General features: G+C 36.6%; 1 protein-coding gene across 1 annotated transcript in view; it reads left to right on the forward strand.

The window, feature by feature from the left end:
• The window catches only part of LOC127852775 (E3 ubiquitin-protein ligase rnf213-alpha-like), a 147,511-nt gene extending 131,804 nt beyond the window's left edge, over positions 1 to 15,707 (forward strand). The window contains exons 88-96 of the mRNA XM_052386730.1: positions 696 to 825; positions 1,167 to 1,253; positions 2,054 to 2,243; positions 3,985 to 4,213; positions 4,717 to 4,791; positions 5,501 to 5,692; positions 5,890 to 5,988; positions 9,658 to 9,857; positions 10,551 to 15,707. Of these exons, the coding sequence (XP_052242690.1) occupies positions 696 to 825; positions 1,167 to 1,253; positions 2,054 to 2,243; positions 3,985 to 4,213; positions 4,717 to 4,791; positions 5,501 to 5,692; positions 5,890 to 5,988; positions 9,658 to 9,857; positions 10,551 to 10,722 (1,374 nt within the window). The 3' untranslated portion in view covers positions 10,723 to 15,707. The remainder of the gene's footprint in view (positions 1 to 695; positions 826 to 1,166; positions 1,254 to 2,053; positions 2,244 to 3,984; positions 4,214 to 4,716; positions 4,792 to 5,500; positions 5,693 to 5,889; positions 5,989 to 9,657; positions 9,858 to 10,550) is intronic.
• Positions 15,708 to 16,161: the final 454 nt, after the last annotated feature.

Below are 16,161 nucleotides of genomic sequence, written 5' to 3' on the forward strand. Positions count from 1 at the left end.
TGTTAATTCAGAAGGTCTAAGGTCTTGGTTAACATATATTTTGGGGTCGCCGTGGTGTAATGGATATGGTGTCCGCCTAGCGACCGGGAGATCACGGGTTCGATCCCCACCGTGGGAGCGTTCTTTAGATCTCCCCCAAAGACACCAAGTACTGGTTCTAGGCCCAGGAAACGGACTCGAGAGCGTTTATATAAGCATAAGGCTTTCGATGCAATCGAGCTAAAATAAATAGGTTTAAACTGATGTATATTGACCGTGTGCTCATATCAATACTACCTATTAAATAGTATTTTATACTTTTGACCTTGCAATTGACTTACTTTGGTCGTATCACTTTGGGCCCATGAATTTATAATGTAAATGCTTCCATTTCGGCGGCATCTGCGTTGATCGAATGCGTTAATCTTGCATGTATTGAAATTATACATGAATGGGTTACGTGAATTTACGTGTTAAAAAGGAATGAAAGGGGTTCATCAGATTATGTCCTATACTCGTGTGTCTGATACATTAAAGTAAGAATGTCATTACATTTTGGTAAAATGTCTTTAAAAATACATGGTGTTGTCAATGCTTACATTCTAATTACATTATGAAGCAATCCAAACAAAAAAAAAACAGCTAAATGTGTGAATGGTTTATAAAATAAAACGAGCATCCAATAGCAATAACCAAAATATACCATGTCTTCGTAGGACTGCCTGCTGCAGGCCCTCAGATATGTTCCAAATATTCTCCGTCTACAACGAGCTCTTCTTCAGAAATACCAGAAGAAACTGGACAAAACTGAAGCTAACTCGATCAAAGTAAAAGATTTAAAGAAAGGTTAGTGTATTCTTATTACTGCTCTAGAAAATTGTCTCATAAAATAAACAAAAGTTAAAAGTAATAGTATTTAAGTTCGATCCCGCTGTTGTTTTTGATTTGATAAATAAATAAATAATATATGAGCTTATTAATGTGCACAACTTACCTCTTACTTTTTAGTACCGCTGATATAATGTTTTTCCGCAGGAAAAAATTAATGCATGGACTGATGATAATAATTTATAATGTAATTTTATTTAATTTAAAAATATGAGTATTAAATAATGTGAATGAGAGTGAAATTTTTAAGTAAATGGAGAAGCTATTAATAAAATTAATATGTTTAATCCACATTGCAGAGCTCACCGTTGGTCATGAAACTGAACGATGGATAAATGATTTCGCGTGTGCCTGGGAGATTACAAGGAAGACATTGGAACAATATGGTAATAAGCTTAATATTAACATGGTTCTAAAATGTAATTATTTTATGACAAGAACAATCATATAAATAAGTTTTCTCAGGTCTTCCATTTAACAGGAAACTACAGTTTTGATGCTCGGGATTAAAAGCCCCACGAGTGGGAGGCATAAAGCATTGCGCTTGTCCGAAAGTCCGTTCGTCTCAGCGCTTGAGTCTTTAACTCATTTTCAACTACTCGATAGATCTCGCACAACTTTATCAGTTGAACGACCGTAATATAGATATGATCGAAGAGTAAGGAATTTTGCTGTTACGAGATTTGGCAAAATTATTTCCCTTTGTCATTGTTACCACTATATATTAGAATAATATCAAAAAGTTGTGTTTTTTTAACTCCTCTTGAACTACTGTTTGAATCTCGCTGAAGTTTCTCATGACCTAAATGGATAGATGATGAAAAAAATTACTTTTGACTGCGACCAGTTATTGCGGAATTATAGCTACTTGTCTGTTTGTCCACTGTAGAATAAATCAGTGATTTGGTAGATTCCACACTTGTGTTGTGGGGGGTTGACACATTTCTAGTTTAGTGTGACTCGATTTTCAATCCCATAAATTATATGCATGCGTCAATGTGAACAAAGAGTTACATATTCAGTAAATGAGTTATCGATATTTTCATATTGTGTCCAATCTTTTGCATTCATAAAAAAGTAGTTATAATATAATTATGGTAATTTCAGAGTTTATATTATGAAATCCGTTTTTGGATAATGAAAGAAACATGTAATTTGATTTTTTTATTCACGTTAAATATTTCAGGTTGCCCTACCGAGTATGGACGTATGTGTGTTCCGAAAGAGTTTTGCAACCAGAGCATACTTGATGACACACCACTGGCAGTTTTCCTTCCGTCAACCAGTGGTCCTGGGCTGTGTTCTTATGCCATGCTGGATTTTCTCTTCCGGAAACAGAACGGATTCTTAGATAGCTACATTAGGGAATCCGGAAGGTTTGCACGTAAATTTGTTCAGCTGACCTGATTTTCTTTGTCAACATTTACCTTGCTAACAATCGTAAGAGCCTTATGTATATTCAAATCATGATAAATCATTGTTGGACTATTTGTCCCAGCTGGCAGGTTTCAAACTGAGTCATGTGGGGTTAAATACTTGGTCACAGTGTGAAACTGAAAAAAAGCTTTTGAACACTATGAGATTTAAATGTTTTCCGTCATGGATTTGTTGTACATTCTTCATTGTATGCATGTTTGTTTCTTTTTTATGTCCCCCACTATAGTAGTGGGGGACATATTGTTTTTGCCTGTCTGTTGGTTGGTCTGTTGGTTGGTCTGTTGGTTGGTTTGCGCCAACTTTAACATTTTGCAATAACTTTTGCTATATTGAAGATAGCAACTTCATATTTGGCATGCATGTGTATCTCATGAAGCTGCACATTTTGAGTGGTGAAAGGTCAAGGTCAAGGTCATCCTTCAAGGTCAGAGGTCAAATATATGTGGCCAAAATCGCTCATTTTATGAATACTTTTGCAATATTGAAGATAGCAACTTGATATTTGGCATACATGTGTAACTCATGGAGCTGCACATTTTGAGTGGTGAAAGGTCAAGGTCATCCTTCAAGGTCAGAGGTCAAATATATGTGGCCCAAATCGCTTATTTTATAAATACTTGTGCAATATTGAAGATAGCAACTTGATATTTGGCATGCATGTGTATCTCATGGAGCTGCAAATTTTGAGTGGTGAAAGGTCAAGGTCATCCTTCAAGGTCAGAGGTCAAATATATGTGGCCCAAATCGCTTATTTTATGAATACTTTTGCAATATTGAAGATAACAACTTGATATTTGGCATGCATGTGTATCTCATGGAGCTGCACATTTTGAGTGGTGAAAGGTCAAGGTCATCCTTCAAGGTCAAATATATGGGTCAAAATTGCTCTTGTAATGTCACTTCTGCAATATTGAAGCCATCAATTTTATATTTGAAATGCGTGTGTATCTCAAGGAGCTGCACATTTTGAGTGGTGAAGGGTCAAGATCAAGGTCATCCTTCTAGGTCAAACGTCATATAGGGGGACATTGTGTTTCACAAACACATCTTGTTATATCCGTTCTTTTTATGCCCCTCTTTGAAGAAGAAGGGGTATATTGTTTTGCTGGATGTCTGTCGGTCGGTCTGTAGGTAGAGCAGTCTGAATATCGGTAGACCAGTTCGTTTCTGATCCAAAACTCGTCAACGAATTGACCGATTTGCTTGATACTTTACATGTGCATTGGCCTTGGGCAGTAGATTACCCCTATTGAAATTGGGGTCACTAGGTCAAAGGTCAAGGTCACTAACACTTAGTGTGAAAATCGTTTCCGATCAATAACTCGTCAACGAATCGACCGATTGGCTTGATACTGCACATGTGCATTGGCCTTGTACAGTATCTGACCCTTACAGAAATTGGGGTAACTAGGTCAAAGGTCAAGATCATTGTCTCAAAAAGTGTGAACATCGTTTCTGATCAATTACTCGTCAACAAATTGACCAATTGGCTTGATACTTCACATGTGCATTGGCCTTGGACTGTATTGAAATTGGGGTCACTTGTTCAAAGCATGTTGTTGGGGGTTTTTTTTGGTGGGGGGCATATGTCTTTGACCGCGGAACTCTTGTTATGAATTCATTTTGCATAAGTTGGCCCACTTAATTAGCACACCAATAATTGCTTATGTATACAATCAGGAAAGACACGAAACTTCCATCCATAAAACCAATGGCCGTAACATCAGCCCATCTGATCAGCTACAACCATGAACAAGACCTCATGCCCCTGGTGCTGGCCAACTGTCATTACTCCTTCGAGATGGGCGTCGGGACCAAGATTGAGTATGACTTTGCTGGCATGGAAAGACAGCTTATGGACAGGCTTCTTTACTCAAAGTCATTGATAGAATTTGGCCGTTTTCTGGAGGTAAATGTCGTATGTTTTACTGCATCCACATTGTGTCTATTGTTTAAGCGTGAGAATGATCTACACCACATACTTAATTTAAAAAAAAAAAAATTAGACTAGACTTTCTAACAGTGTGGTCTCGTAACGCATTATCATAATTAAAAAGAATAAAGTCAACAATGATATTCGTTTAAGCATAACAAGCTTTCTTATGATTTAAGGCAGAGAGGATATTGGTTACATTGAAATATCTGAACAGCCTCTTGTTGGAATAATAATAAAATAAATGGACGATACAATGGTTAAATTGGACATTGCAGTCAGAATTCGGAGATGCAGATTTATTTTTAAAATAAGTTTATATATGATCGGTATGAGCATTCTACTTTATTGTGTAGCATAATTATTATGAAAGCAAATGTGACTTCAAGAATAGAGACAGTTACGGTCGTGTTATGAACACCCTTTCATGTCGTGCAATAGTGTAAGATTTGTCTTCACAAGTAGTTGACATTTTACAGATCGATCTGATGATCTACAGGACTGAGGTTACGAATCAGACCGTGTTTATGAAACTAGCAGAGAGGATTCCGCAGGTAATATGGAACTTCTGTATTTATTTACTTACTTCTTGATTGCTGTGTATGGTTTTCATCAAAAGGTTTATTCATAATTTATGAAGGGCAATTTGAATATCTACTGTATTTCATAAAATAAATGATAACAGCAAATTTGCTCTTTCTTAACTTAAACTATTGGTTATACTCCCGTCCGTTACATAGCAAAAGGGGTTTATACAAAAATCTCAATGGACGTCTGTCCATCAAACTTTCTTATTGTCCGTCCATCCATCTGTCCGTCCGTAACACATAACATGTCCGGACGCGTTCTGCTACACTTTGTAACGTACAACATTCAATTGTGTAGGCCTTGTTCCATAGGATATGAAATTACACTAGTTATCCCCCGTTTTTGACCTAACTGTGCCTAATTTGTGTTGGGAAAGATTTAAGCAGCTTATATATCAATCTCAGTAACTAAAAAACTCATATGTGTTGCATTTGGTGTGTTACATAGTCTATTAGCCCTCTGCATAGCTTCATCAAATCCTAACTTTTCTATAAAAGCCTAACGTTCAGGTCTAATGTTTGGTATTTTCATTGTATTGTGGTTCTCCACAAACTCGTAAAACTTTCTTCTTGAGTTAAATCTGGGGGGGGGGGGGGTAGGGTATTCTTCATGTTTTTTAATGTGACTTGTTCAACTGTTTAACTCGATCGTATTTGTTGTCAATGCCAATTGTAGAGTCATTTAAATGGAGCAGTGCAAACTCAGATTTGTGAAGAATTAAGAAGATTGCCTGATGTGTGCAGATCCCTCGATAACCTGGATATTGCGATCAGCTTTCTGAAAACAACTGGCGGTCATCCCACAGCACACCTTATCACATTTATGGTTGAGACCCTGCAGATTGAAAATGCCATGTTAAGTCAAAAGGTACAATTTCAATATATTGAACTTCTGAGTAAAATATAATTTACAATTAATGACCAAAATGCATGTACTTAATAGATATGTGTTCAAAATATAGGAATGTGTTATTATATATTTTGGTTTTATTGTTTTTGTTCTTGGCTATCAAATATTAAGATATGGCAATAACTAATGTGTTGCTTTCGTTGTCTACTTTAAAGGCCCGCCAGTGCTGTGAGCTGCAGCATGCAAGGGCATTGTGGCTTCTCTTGTCATTCCAAAAATCTAAAATGCTGATCGACTATCGACAGAGTACAGAGGTGAGTGTATGAACGAATGACATTATTGCTTCAGTCGCAGATGACAAAGTTACCTTGTCAACTATCCAACACTCAAAATAACACTGTATTTGCATACTGCATTTGCTTGCAAAAATTTTAATAACTTAATATTTCATGTGTATCAGCTTTAAATGTAAATAAAATCGTTTCTTCAACGATCAAGTAAATCATTCATATTAAAACTGGAAATGAGTTTCATTATCTCGTTCAATTCGATTGTTAGACTGAAACTAGTTTTTTTGTCATGCCCCCTTTCGAAGAAGAGGGTCTATATTGTTTTGCACATGTCGGTCGGTCCGTCCGTCCGTCGGTCCGTCCACCAAATGGTTTCCGGATGATAACTCAAGAACGCTTAGGCCTAGGATCATGAAACTTCATAGGTTCATTGATCATGACTGGCAGATGACCCCTATTGATTTCCAGGTCACTAGGTCAAAGGTCAAGGTCACAGTGACTCGAAATAGTAAAATGGTTTCCGGATGATAACTCAAGAATGCTTAGGCCTAGGATCATGAAACTAAACAGGTACATTGATCATGACTGGCAGATGACCCCTATTGATTTTAAGGTCACTAGGTCAAAGATCAAGGTCACAGTGACTCGAAATAGTAAAATGGTTTCCGGATGATAACTCAAGAATGCTTACGCCTAGGATCATGAAACTTCATAGGTACATTGATCATGACTGGCAGATGACCCCTATTGATTTTCAGGTCACTAGGTCAAAGGTCAAGGTCACAGTGACAAAATTCGTATTCACACAATGGCTGCCACTACAACTGACAGCCCATATGGGGGCATGCATCTTTTACAAACAGCCCTTGTTTTTTAGCTCCACTGGTCAGAGGCCAGCGGGCCTTATGTCATGGTCCTGTGTCCGTCGTGCATGCGTGCGTTCGTGCATGCGTCCGTGCGTTAACTTTTTCTTTAAACATCTTCTCCTAAACTACTGGTCCAATTCTGATGAAATTTCTCAGGAATGTTCCTGGGGTGAACCTCTTCCAAATTTGTTCAAATTATGCTCCTGGGGTCAAATTTGACCCTGCCCCGGGGGGTCAAAAATTTGAAAATTTGCTTATATAAGTCCTATTTTGTGAAAACTTTAAAAATCTTCTTGTCAATAACCATTGGGCCTAATGCTACCAAATTTGGTATGTAGTGACATCTTTTAGTCCTCTACCAAGTTTCTTCATATTATGCCCCTGGGGTCAAATTTGACCCTGCCCCGGGGGTCAAACAAAAGAAAATTTGCTTATATAAGGCCTATTTTGTGAAAACTTTAGAAATCTTCTTGTCCATAACCATAGCGCCTAGGGCTACCAAATTTGGTATGTAGTGACATCTTATAGTCCTCTACCAAGTTTCTTCAAATTATGCCCCTGGGGTCAAATTTGACCCTGCCCCGGGGGGTCAAAGAATTGAAAATTTGCTTATATAAGGCCTGTTTTGTGCAAACGTTAAAAATCTTCTTGTCCATAACCGTATGGCATAGGGCTACCAAATTTGGCATGTAATGACATCTAATAGTCCTCTACCAAGTTTGTTCAAATTAAGCCCCTGGAATCAAATTTGACCGTTCCCCAGGGGTCACAAAATTGAACATATGCTTATATAAGGCCCATTTTGTGCAAACTTTAAAAATCTTTCTGTCCATAACTATGGGGCCTATTTCTACCAAATTCGGTATGTAGTGACATCTAATAGGTCTCTACTTAGTTTGTTCAAATTATGCCCCTGGGGACAAATTTGACCCTGCCCCGGGGGTCACAAAAATGGACATATGCTTAAATAAGGCCTATTTTGTGCAAACTTTAAAAATCTTCTTGTTCATAATTATAGAGCCTAGGGCTACTAAATTTGGCATGTTGTGATATCTAATAGTCCTCTACCAAATTTGTTCGTGACTCGCAGATGACCCCCTATTGATTTTCAGGTCACTAGGTTAAAGGTTAAGGTCGAGGTGACCCGAAATAGTAAAATGGTTTCCGGATGATAACTCAAGAATGCTAAGGCCTAGGATCATGAAACTTCATAGAAACATTGATCATGACTCGCAAATGACCCCTATTGATTTTCAGGTCACTAGGTCAAAGGTCAAGGTCATGGTGACCCGAAATAGTAAAATGGTTTCCGGATGATAACTCAAGAACGCTTATGCCTAGGATCATGAAACTTCATAGGTACATTGATCATGACTCGCAGATGACCCCTATAGATTTTTAGGTCACTAGGTCAAAGGTCAAGGTCACGGTGATCCGAAATAGTAAAATGGTTTTTTTGATGATAACTCAAGAATGCTTATGCCTAGGATCATGAAACTTCATAGGTACATTGATCATGACTCGAAGATGACCCCTATCGATTTTCAGGTCACTAGGTCAAAGGTCAAGGTCACGGTGACTCAACTTAGAAAAATGGTTTCCGGATGATAACTCAAGAAGGCTTATGCCTAGGATCATGAAACTTAATAGGAACATTGATCATGACTCGCAGATGACCCCCTATTGATTTTCAGGTCACTAGGTCAAAGGTCAAGGTCACCGTGACTCAACTTAGAAAAATTGTTTCCGGATGATAACTCAAGAAGGCTTACGCCTAGGATCATGAAACTTAATAGGAACATTGATCATGACTCGCAGATGACCCCTATTGACGTTCAGGTCACTAGGTCAAAGGTCAAGGTCACAGTGACTTTACACAGTAAAATGGTTTCCGGATGATAACTCAAGAAAGCTAATACGCCTAGGATCATGAAACTTTAAAGGTACATTGATCATGACTTGCAGATGACCCCTATTGATTTTTAGGTCAATAGGTCAAAGGTCAAGGTCACAGTGCCAAATAACGTTTTCACACAATGGCTGCCACTACAACTGACAGCCCATATGGGGGGATGCATGTTTTACAAACAGCCCTTGTTATAGTTTGAGATGATTCTTTACAAAGAAAGATGCTACTATTGTATTTGTTTTAAATGTGTGTAAGGCTCATAAGAAGGAACCAGAGATTATTAACCCTTTACCAAACACTAACAGGATTTTACAGGTTTGTAGCTGACGACTTTATAAATAATTGTGATAAAAGGAGAAATTGCTCAAGATGAGCAATTTCTCCTTTTATCACAATTATTTCTACCCTACCTGATCATTTCCTTTAGATTCCATTACAATTTAATTGTCGTCTGCAACCTCTTTCAAATTAAGAAAGTCCAAAATGTGTCGTTTGGTAAAGGGTTAAGGCATTTTGATTCATATGGGTCTTGTGAATCTGTTTCAAATCAAATGCGTAGATTTGATCTTCAGCATCTAAAAATATGTGAAATAGAAAGAACAACAATATCTTTTGGAGAGATAAATGTACCTACGTTATAAGCAAAGGACCTGTGCAACAATTCCCGGGCTTTTTAGTCTGTTTAGTTAACACGGTAGTAACTTTTTCCATATATAAAAATGCTCACCCTTCCAACTTTAAACGCCCAGTGAGACGAGGGATAGAAAGAGAAAGTCACATGCTTGAGTACATTTCAACCCATTCGCATTGCACGTTTTTTTCGCATAAAAAAAACAGTGGAGCGATACAGGGCCATCATGGCCCTCTTGTTTTTGTTCTGTGCATGTGATGAAATTTATGGTGAGCATTTCATTTTAGGAGGTGTTTGAAACTCTACAAGATGACATGTACGAAGATATGGACGCTGAATTGGAAGCTGGCTTCGTAGACTACATGAACAATCTTAGTGTTGATAAACTTGCGATCATATTGGAAGTCATGCATGAATTCCTGCTACTCAGCGTTTCTATCCGCCAAAATGCTGAAGACGTGGACTTTATTGACACCACCAGATATATGTACGTACCGAAAACAAACACCAAGCAAATGAAGTTTGTTTGTGTGCTTGATTATATTAATATGTATTAAATGATTTGCACATGTCGGTCGGTCGGGTTTAAGTCGGGTGGTCGGTCCGCATACAGTTTCGTTTCCGTACGTTGTCTGAAGGAAGCTTAGATCGACCATCAACAAATTGGTATGATGTCAGTACAGGGAGACGTCTGATCTTGGTGTTTTTCATGATATTATGAGAACGCTATTATATACCATTTTGAAAATCGTTATGATGATTATTTAGGAGGAAAGACACCGATTGACTGAGTTTAACATGTCAAAAGGCCAGATAACAGGGACGTGGTATATTAAAAATCCTCTTCAAATTGCACATATGTATGGTTTGCCTGCAAGTCGAGGGCATAAATGTTCAACAAACATCTTTTGTTATACCTTACTGTGTTGTTACAGAAATCAATGTTTTACTCTTATAGTAAAACTGTATACAAGTGTATATTTTAGCATGCTTGAAGTCATTTGCAAATCGTGGTATTCTACAATATTATTAAACCTTCTGACTTTGGTGGTTTGAAATGTTCTCAAAAAAAGAAATAACATATATTGTTTTGTTTTTCCCAAATTCAATGTGGTAATGTTTTGGATTTCGATTAATGGTATCCATGTATTGTAAATAAAATAACACTTTATCATTGCAGATTTATTGATGGCTTGCGGGAGTATATTAACCAGAGTGAATCTGTTTTGGCGATAGAATCTGCAACATTGGAGGACTTCCCAAAGGGCATCTTGTACAAGCATGGAGCAAAAGCCTGGGTATTGGCTTATACAACCTTGGCCAGAAAAATAGGGAACCGGAGGCGGTACTGAATAATTATGTTTGGAGAATGACTAATACGGATTATATATAAATGAACTTAATTAACATTTTTCGAGCAAATGTGTGTGTTAGAGATTAGAAACTGTGATATGAAAATTTGATTTATTTTTGTTTATTGTTTTTTTTATTTTGTTGCAGATACATTTTATTATTTAATAATAATGAAACAGTTTTAATGGACTAGTGCTGTCCAATATTTATCTTGCTTTTCTATTTATTGTTTGTAAAAAACGCACACATGCCATTTTTTGTTGACACAATATGATTTATCCAACCATAATGTGTGTTGTTATGTATGTAGAACATTATGTCGCAGTTCGTAAATTGAATGTCAATTTGGTGGTAAAATCACAGCCATGTACGTTACTGCCTGGTTACATGATATAAGCTATTTGTGGTAAATATATACTGATTGTATCACCTGCTTTTCAATCCAATATTTACACTTTTATTTGAGGTGTACGTTTGATGAAGACTGCACATAATTTGTCATTATCGTTTTCTTCGGTTTTGTTTATGTATGTTAATCTGATGTCCATAAATCCAGTTTTGCATGTTAAGGGCGATTTGATTGTTTCAATGTATGTTATGTGTTTAATTGTAAGTTGAATAAGAAACATTTGTCCATGTTTGACAATATGTTTTCCATAATCTTAACTTTGTTCTTTTCCTATATGATCACTGTAAAACATATACACGTATTTTCCATTTGAGTGTGTTTACAAATTTGACAATTTTATAATTTTTCTTTAACAGAAGTTTTATGTTCATGAGTAGCGGATGCCTTTCATATAATTATCTATAGAATTAGCTGTCATAAACAATCAACATCGTGTTAGCTTCATGCAGAATTATTGTGCATTGATATGCAATTACTTATTAGTTTAGATGGTGAGAATACATTTTAACATTGTTGTATTTTGCAAGGTATAAGATTCAAGAAATTATACATTGTTGTATTGTGCAAGGTATAAAATGCAAGAAATTATGTGTTTTTTTAATTCGTTTTGTGTCATGGGCATTTTCAGTGTCATGCGCACTGGAATAATTTGGGGGAAATGCGTTAAAGAGTTTCGTGTATTGTTAAACTGTGCAATATGCCCGTGTTTTTGTTGTTGTTTTCTTCTTATTACTTGAGGATATTTTAAGTTGTACCTTTAATATTATTGCTATGTTCATTTGATGTGCTTTTTGGTATTGAAGGATATTTATTGGTAAATGTTTTGATAATCTAATGTATGAAATGTTTTGTTTAATTTAAACACGTATATGTTGTTAAATGTTCATTAATATGTTTGCCCATTCATTTATTGGCATATGTGACACTCATAAATGGATGTTTTTTTTTGCTGTTAATATACTAACCCGTGTGTTTTCAGTTATGCCAAGTAGAATTATATTGTTCAATATGATGCATGTCTATTTTAGCTGGTATCTTATAACAGTGTCGTTTGCAAAAATAGTGTTGTTCCCATGTATTATGGTATGTATCTATGTTTATAAACTTACATTTCCTTTCGCTCTTTAAATTTGCATTACTCTTCAAAGAATCACGCTATAGCTGTGGTATGAGAAGTTTACTGCTGCTTATTACAGCTGCATACATATGACACTTCATCATTACATTTTGCGTATGGTTGTGCAAAATAAACGCGATTGTTTCTGTCTTGAATATAAATGTTTCATTCATTAATCTAATTTGTGTACCTTATTATACTTGGAACTTTAATTGATAGCAATGTTATATTGCTTGTGAGACAAAATCAATATGACCGTGAACCCTTCATGCATGTTTATGCGATTACTAGCACACGATTGCTGATACTTTTACCTATGCATTTGCGGCGATGCATAGAGAAGAAAATAAATATGATTTCACACACGTCTATGCTATATTGTGATGTTTTTTATGCCCCCCTTCGAAGAAGAGGGTCTATATTGTTTTGCACATGTCGGTCGGTCCGTCCGTCCGTCGGTCCGTCCACCAGATGGTTTCCGGATGATAACTCAAGAACGCTTAGGCCTAGGATCATGAAACTTCATATGTACATTGATCATGACTGGCAGATGACCCCTATTGATTTTCAGGTCACTAGGTCAAAGGTCAAGGTCACAGTGACTCGAAATAGTAGAATGGTTTCCGGATGATAATTCAAGAATGTTTAGGCCTAGGATCATGAAACTTCATAGGTACATTGATCATGACTGGCAGATGACCCCTATTGATTTTTATGTCACTAGGTCAAAGGTCAAGGTCACAGTGACTCGAAATAGTAAAATGGTTTCCGGATGATAACTCAAGAATGCTTACACCTAGGATCATGAAACTTCATAGGAACATTGATCATAACTGGCAGACGACCCCTATTCATTTTCATGTCAAAGGTCAAGGTCACAGAGACACGAAACAGTAAAATGGTTTCCGGATGATAACTCAAGAATGCTTATGCCTAGGATAATGAAACTTCATAGGTGCATTGATCATGACTGGCAGATGACCCCTAATCATTTTCAGGTCACTAGGTCAAAGGTCAAGGTCACAGTGACTCGAAATAGTAAAATGGTTTCCGGATGATAACTCAAGAATGCTTACGCCTAGGATCATGAAACTTCATAGGTATATTGATCATGACTGGCAGATGACCCTTATTAATTTTCAGGTCACTAGGTCAAAGGTCAAGGTCACAGTGACTCGAAACAGTAAAATGGTTTCCTGATGATAACTCAAGAATAATTAGGCCTATGATCATGAAACTTAATAGGTACATTGATCATGACTGGCAGATTACCCCTATTGACTTTCAGGTCACTAGGTCAAAGGTCAAGGTCACAGTGACAAAAAAACGTATTCACACAATGGCTGCCACTACAACTGACAGCCCATATGGGGGCATGCATGTTTTACAAACAGCCCTTGTTTACAGTTGGGTTTGGAACATATAACTAATTTCAGTTAGGTGTATACAATGTGTATTACTAAGATTGATTCATTTTCCTTTACAAGTATAATTAACCGTAATCCTTAAATGCGGATGATATGCAGCGTTTTAATTTTGTTAATTCAAACTTTATCTTTGCACAAATATGGGCGATAGTTCGCCAAGTAGGTGCTTAGTGAAATACCAGTCCTATAGTTGTAACTATTTTTCGAATTTGTTTGCTATATGCTTTATCAAATGTCATGTTTAACACAATGTCTGTAAAATGATATGAGTATTGTACGTAGGTTTTAATGGAAACTGTGTGACTATTCTTGGTGAATGATTGAACTGGTGTATTGTTTTTTAATTTAAAATGTTACGATATGAATAATCAATAGAACGCATGGGTGTATGTGTATTTAATATGGTTATTTTAATTTTCTAGCCGTTATTACGTAATTTGCCCATTGTATGATATGTTTATGTTGTTATTGCGCAAAAATTGATTGCTACAACGCATACATTGCTAACGCTGTTCACATTTTTCGACGAGCTAAATGTTCGCAATGATGACAAGTTTCGCGCAAAATCAATTGATATACAAAATAACTGTATTTGAAAATACACGCGAGATTAATAAGACTTTGACACACAATTAAGTTATGGATTTCTAAATGATCGAAGCGGTTTAAGAAATTTTCGAATGCTCAGTTAAATCCGCGACTTATACAAGAGCTTGGGTTTGTATGGCCCACGAACTACATCGTCGTATGTTAAACATTCATTTACACTCAGTACAAGACATCCTACGTCCTTATACAAGTTACATTTTTATAAAAAAAATTGTTTAAATATATATGCGTGTGTTCGCGTTAAGTTATGTTTTGTTTAATCTTTTAATTGTATCCCGATTGCTGCGACGAAAGCTGTATGCGTTTTAGAAACTTATGAGTCCGTATCCTGGTTAGAATCAGTACTGCGTATATTTAGAGACGATTCTTAAAATGCTCCCAGAGTGGGTAATGAACCCTAGACATCCTTATAGTAACGCGGATATACCATTTCTCGGTTACCCGTCAATTCTGAGCGATTTTATGAGTCTGTGTTAATGTCTGGTTTTTCAGATGACACATTCGTTTTAAGTTAATAGTCGCACTACCTGTGGTTCGTGTGTAAGTCGCAATGCAAACGGCTTAGTGTATTGGTATTGTATAAGTGATTCGTGCGTGGTACTCTTATTTATGTTATGAACGTGTTTGCGAACCAGTAAGCATTCTTGTAAATGAATACGCATTTTTAGCTCGGCGTTTTTGGAGAAACCCGAGGTATTGTCATAGCCAGCTCGTCGTCCGACGTCCACCGTCCGCGTTGTGCGAAGACCTTAACATTTTGTTAAGGTTTTGAACATTGGCTCTAAAATGAAATTGCTTCAACCTACAACTTTGAAACTTCAAATGTAGATGCACCTTGATGAGTTCTACACGCCACACCCATTTTTGGGTCACTAGGTCAACGGTCAAGGTTACTGTGATCTTTAAAAAATATCTGACAAGCTTTCATTTATTCAAAACTACACCCGTAACCGAGCGCGGCACCCGTTATGCGGTGCTCTTGTTTTAGTTCAGCTGTATGTTGATAAAGTTTAGAAAATGTATTCGGAAAACTCCGTTGATTTAAAAGTAAAATGACATAAGACGGTATGCATAAATTACTTGTATCGCATACAAGCATATACAATAATTACAATAAGGCTATAAACAACAGTACACCTGTTAATAGTCGACTAAATAGCGTGATGGAAACATAATTTCGCTGGTCCAAAAACTAAGACAGCGCTTATGTATAGACGAGTTAACGCGTGACGTCACACCCACCTGCAAAGTTTAGACTCCGCCCACTGGTTGGCAAAAGAGGTGCAATTTATATAAGCGCATAAAGCGAAGGTTGACGAAATCTTCGTTTTTAATGATAATCATGCACAATATCAAATATAATTTTACTAATTATGTCTGAATAAAACATTAGCATGCAAGGAAATGCATCTTTGGAACGATTATATTGTTGTTATTATTATTTGTTTTTACCAAAGACCTATAGATTACACAGATTGGAATCTCTCGTCTCCGCTATAGCGATATGCGATAATATCTATCGGCGGACGCGGGTCACGTGACATTGATTTTGGAGATGCCGGTGTACCTGTAGATTATTCCCTGTTCCAGCTGCTGTCGGCCATTTTCTTATAAAGCAAACAATTATTCTTCGTAATTAGTCGTTAATATTTGATGTCGTAGGGTATTCTGAGCATGATCTGGTTAGTTTATATTATTTTGATATTGTTATTAACAATATTAATGTGTTAATTAGTGTTTTTAGCGCTCGGTTGTCAGTTTGCAGAGCAATGAATGCCTGAAAGCGCAACGTTACGAACTTTACGTAATAGCAAAGTCGGTCTCCGAAAAAAGACATATTGAATATTTTTTGTGTGATAAGAAATAAGTATTTATT

Source organism: Dreissena polymorpha, chromosome 12, assembly GCF_020536995.1.
Source record: "Dreissena polymorpha isolate Duluth1 chromosome 12, UMN_Dpol_1.0, whole genome shotgun sequence".
NCBI lineage: Eukaryota > Metazoa > Mollusca > Bivalvia > Myida > Dreissenidae > Dreissena > Dreissena polymorpha.